The 4,649-nt window shown below is 52.9% G+C and overlaps 1 protein-coding gene across 1 annotated transcript; it reads right to left on the bottom strand.

Annotated features, from left to right (window-relative positions):
- Window positions 1-1,250: 1,250 nt before the first annotated feature.
- LOC123430346 (aspartic proteinase nepenthesin-1-like) lies at window positions 1,251-3,450 on the bottom strand. Its single transcript, XM_045114213.1, has one exon. It carries the CDS (start codon window positions 2,915-2,917, stop codon window positions 1,568-1,570), a length of 1,350 nt encoding a protein of 449 aa, XP_044970148.1. The 5' UTR covers window positions 2,918-3,450; the 3' UTR covers window positions 1,251-1,567.
- Window positions 3,451-4,649: the final 1,199 nt, after the last annotated feature.

Here is a 4,649-nt window from a genome sequence, read left to right as displayed (position 1 = left end):
TGTAAAAACATGATATGGCAAAGTGGTACAAACACAAGGTGTGCCAAAAATGTTTCCGAGGATGTTAAATTATATATAAAATGATCTGGAAGTATTTAGAACAATTTTACATTTAATTAAATATCAATGGGTCTAACAAGGCCAAGAGGTGGAAGGCAACTTGGTCCACAAGGGCCCAAGTGGGAGGCGCCTCCCTTTTCTAAGGAAGGAGGCCGAATTCGGGAGGGGAGGTGTCCAACTCCTCCTCCATTGGCCGGCCAAGGAGGGGGCACTTTCCCTCCTTGGGTTTTGCCGTCCCTCTCCCCTTCAACTTATATATACTTGAGGTATTGGTACCTATTGTATACAGAAGTTCGGGAGCCTCCTCTAGTTCTTCTTGTTCTTGTTCTAGTTAGTCCTAGTTGACTAATTAGAGCTAGGTCTAGTTCCTCTAATAGTCATAATTAGAAACTCTGTGTGGCTCTAATCTCCTCCCTTTAATTCTACAGCGACAATTAGTTGTGTAGTGTGAAGCGTTATTGGATCGTGGAGATTGCACGCTTGCAACCAAGTAGAAAGGTCATGCTATCGGTCTTCAGTTCGAGGGATCGTTCGTGGACGGTTCGCGGGATCGTTCATCTACGGTTCGAGGGACACCAAGTACGATCAACATCATCACGTTCTTCTTCCGCTTCAACCCGATGACGGTAACGATCGTTATCACAACTATTATTTTATCTTCCTAGTGTTTCAAAACCAGTTAACTAATAAAGCTTTGTTCATAACCTCTAGAATACCCAGACCACCCAAGTATTTGGGTTTACAACATGTTTTTCAGTTCACCGGGGGTACCTTTTCTTATCTTCATCCTCCCGCTAGACCATCCTAGCTCTAAAGAAGTCAGCCTTTTTTACAAAAGCATTGGGATAGAATATATTGACATCATAAAGAGGGGCATACTAGTTAGAGTGGCCCTGAACCAAAATAATTCCCCCAATAATAGAACACATGAGCATCTCTTCTCAAATTTTTCACCACCCCAACCCAATGCTTCTTTCCGGGCCCTCTTATCTGGCCAACGTTTATTGGGAGGGTTGTGGGATTTGCAAACATTTTTATGACAATTTTAGTAGGCCGAAGGAGATCAAAATTGTCATCCTCCTAAAAACGTCATGTTGTCTGAAGAAAGTGACACCCTGACATAATTAGAACTGTCAGGGACAATGTTCAAAATGTCATATGCTCTCCCAATTAACGTCACCCAGATAAGATTTTAGATAATTCCAGATAATAATAAAAAAAAACTGGGTGTTATAGATATACAACTGATCATAAATCGCCGTTGGTCATATACACGGATCCATCATATCATCCATCCATGGCCTATCCGATAATTCCATGACCCATCCATGCATGTCGAGTAGCGACCGAGACGAGCTAATTAAACGTAGCAAGCACGCAGCTGATCGACCCGGCCACGCACTCCATGGCATATGAACACGGCATGCATGCATGCACGGATCGACACACCTACGACTAATCCATCCACAACGTATTGGCGGTACAACACCGGCACCCACGTACGTACTCACAATTTGGCGCACTGCACGGGCGCGAAGGAGAGGGTGTTCTCGCCCACGTCGTACACGAACTGGATGTTCTGCTGCTGGAAGTTGCCGATGATGGACAGGCCCCGCGACCCCATCACCGTCAGGCACAGCGCGCCGGACCCGGAGTCCAGCACCATGTAGTTCTCCGCCGGCAGGTCAAGGTCCGCTCCGTCCAAGTGGAACACCAGCTTCGGCACCTCCACCTGGTCCACCCCGCTCGCCGGCGCCTCGAAGCACGTGTCCAGCCCGATCCCCGACCCGTCCGCCGCCGGCAGCTTCATCTGCGCCGCGAACGCCTTCTTCAGCGCGCGGTACCCCTGCAGCTCCAGGTACGTGATGGACGTGCCGGAGTCCACGATGACCCCGCCCGTGCCGTCGTCCTGCACGGCGAACGCCGAGCTCGGCAGGGTGATGTGCGTCGAGCCGACGGTCAGGCCCTTGAGGTTCACGTAGTAGAAGGACGGCTGGCTCGGGTTCCTGATGAGAGGGGTGGTCTGCACCGATGACGCGGCCGCCGCGCTCTCCGAGATGGTGGCGAGGGAGCCCAGGAGGAGCGGGCTCTTGCTGGTGTCGTCGAGGGAGGTGAGGCAGTAGGAGAACTTGTTGAGGCCGAGCTGCGAGACCAGCGAGAGGGGGCCCCGGCCCAGCCCCACGAGCCCCGCGCCCTGCGTGAACCCGTCGCCCTCGTTCGTGTCGCCGCAGCCGAAGGCGACGTCCGGGAGCTTCGTCTTGGCCAGCGTGAAGGTCTCGGCGGCCAGGACGCCCTGCGTCGACGAGGAGTCACCGTAGGTGTACGTGTAGCCGCACTTGGCCGACGTGCACTTTGAGCTGGGCAGGTCGCTGCACAAGGTGCTGGAGCACGGCAGCGCGGCGTAGGTGGAGGACGACGAGGGGTCGAACACCGGCGTGCTCTGGTTGAAGCACTCCACGCACGGCTTGCACTGCGTCCACACGAGGTCGCTGCCGGTGTCGATGATGGCCGCGTACGCCACCGCGGGCGTGCCGATGGACATGTCCATCAGGAACTCGCCGTTCCCGGCGTGCACAGGCACCTGCAGGGCCGGCGCGACCGCCTTGCTCGACATCACCGGCACGCCGGTGGTCCGCGCGACGAGCCTGGACATGCGGTGGCGGCTCCGCCTCGCCGCCCGCCGCAGCAGCTGCAGCTTCGTGTAGTTGCCGTGCGCGTCGACGTGCGTCAGGGCCACGCGCAGGCCCTCCAGGCGGCCCAGCTGGGACGACGTCGCGGTGAGACCGCCGGTGGCGCAGCTGGCAACCATCGCCGTAGCTACCAAGAGAAGCAATCGTAGCTGCACCTGCGCCCCCATTCTTTTCGCTTTCGACGAGTCTGAGAAGAGGAAGCTAGCTACTGCTTAATGATCCTTGAATCGAAGAAAGGCTAGGTTTTATATTCTTCTCACGACATAAAACAATGATCCGGTGGTTATAGTTAGGTTTGGTTTGCTCTAGCCATGACCATATCTAGATGGTGGCTTCAAGTTTTAGCCTAAGCAAGAGAGGGAGAGGGGGAGGAAGCTGCTGGGAGAGGTGAGAAGATGGGAAAAGGTAGTGGTCGGCCAGCTGAAGCGAGCCGTGTGGGAGACCGATACGAGTTTACCTAATTTGATGCGACAACTTCACCTCACTGCTAGCTTTTCCTTGGCGCTTGGCGCCACAATGATAGGAAGTCTGATTTGAGTACGTGTACCCAGGTAGCCTTTTAGGTCATATGGTTCAGTTTTTGTTGACTAATCCTACCGGCCTACCAAGTCAGTGGATCTCACTTTTAGAATCTTCCTTCAAATTTTGCTTCTATGAATGTAAAAATTTGTATACTCAATATCTGTTTTAAAGATGGATCGACAGAAAATGAAGGTGGTGCCGGCAGCGGGCGGACTCTGAAGTGTGCGCAGGCGGCATCCTTTAAAAGTCCGCTAGACCGGTTTGTGTCCCGCGTGATGGGCGGCTTGGTTGAGGCCTTCAAATTTAGATGTGTTCGTGTGACGTCTGGGCAGGCAGCCTTGATCATGTGCACTTTTTTCATCAAGTTGGTAAGAGTAGCGATAGATATTATTAACAAGGCTACCTCTTCAAAAACAAAAACAATAATTTGTGTACTTTTGTGGTAAACAATACCATACAACTTTGTTATTATGTACAGATCCTCTAAAATCACATAGTATTATTTGACTTGTGAACAAAAGCTAGGTCAGGGATGTCGTGCTAGCTAGGTAGCCAACATCCAGGTGGATGATGCCTGAGTTGGTGAGCAACCGGCGTCGATCGGCCGGGTCCCTTTAGAAGGAATTATAGATTGTTTGGCCGGCCTTTGTCCACCATGTTCTTCCAAGGACGTCCATGAGTGGCCTAGCTGCGCTTGTTTCCCTTGCAAGTAATTCTGATAAGGATTTCTCTCACCCCTGAACTCGGTTCTGTGTAATTAAAACATCTACAGCCGGATTTTATAAATTCGGCCCCTCAAACGTCTGTGGATGCGTCCGATTGCGTCCACGGACACCGATTGGTCACGTCTTAAATTTTTATCTTTACATTCAACTTTCTCATATTTTATCCCTCATATCCGTGCAAAAGCATGCATAATATATCCTACGTACTAACTAGTGTACTAAGTTTCTTCCTCGTCGAAGATGGCCTACGTCGGTGCCTGATCCGCATGCGTCGGAGCCCGAGCTGCGTGCACCGCCGCCCGCGCCGCCTCCTGCACCGCTTGTGGTTTCTCCATTCGATGCCTGGCCACTGCAGCCGATTCGGAGCGAATAGAGTTGAGGATGGCCAGCTGCTCCGGCCACAAATCAACGACCGTTGGCGCCCCCTCCTCCGGCTCCTGCGACGGCGCCTCCTCCTCCGACGCATGTGGCTCCTCCTCGGACTCCTCCCTCATCTCGCCCCCCACCTCGAAATCCACCTCCGGTTTCAGAGGTAGCCCCGCTTCCCTTCGAATTCGGGTGTGCTGAAGGAGGAAGAGACGGTATTGGATCGTGTCATGCCGACGGCGTGGTGACATGGCTGACGGGCTCGAAGAGGAAGTGCTCAGCTGGC

The sequence above is a fragment of the Hordeum vulgare genome, chromosome 2H (genome assembly GCF_904849725.1).
Source record: "Hordeum vulgare subsp. vulgare chromosome 2H, MorexV3_pseudomolecules_assembly, whole genome shotgun sequence".
NCBI classification, from domain to species: Eukaryota; Viridiplantae; Streptophyta; class Magnoliopsida; order Poales; family Poaceae; genus Hordeum; species Hordeum vulgare.
This window is presented reverse-complemented; position numbering and strand designations above follow the sequence as displayed.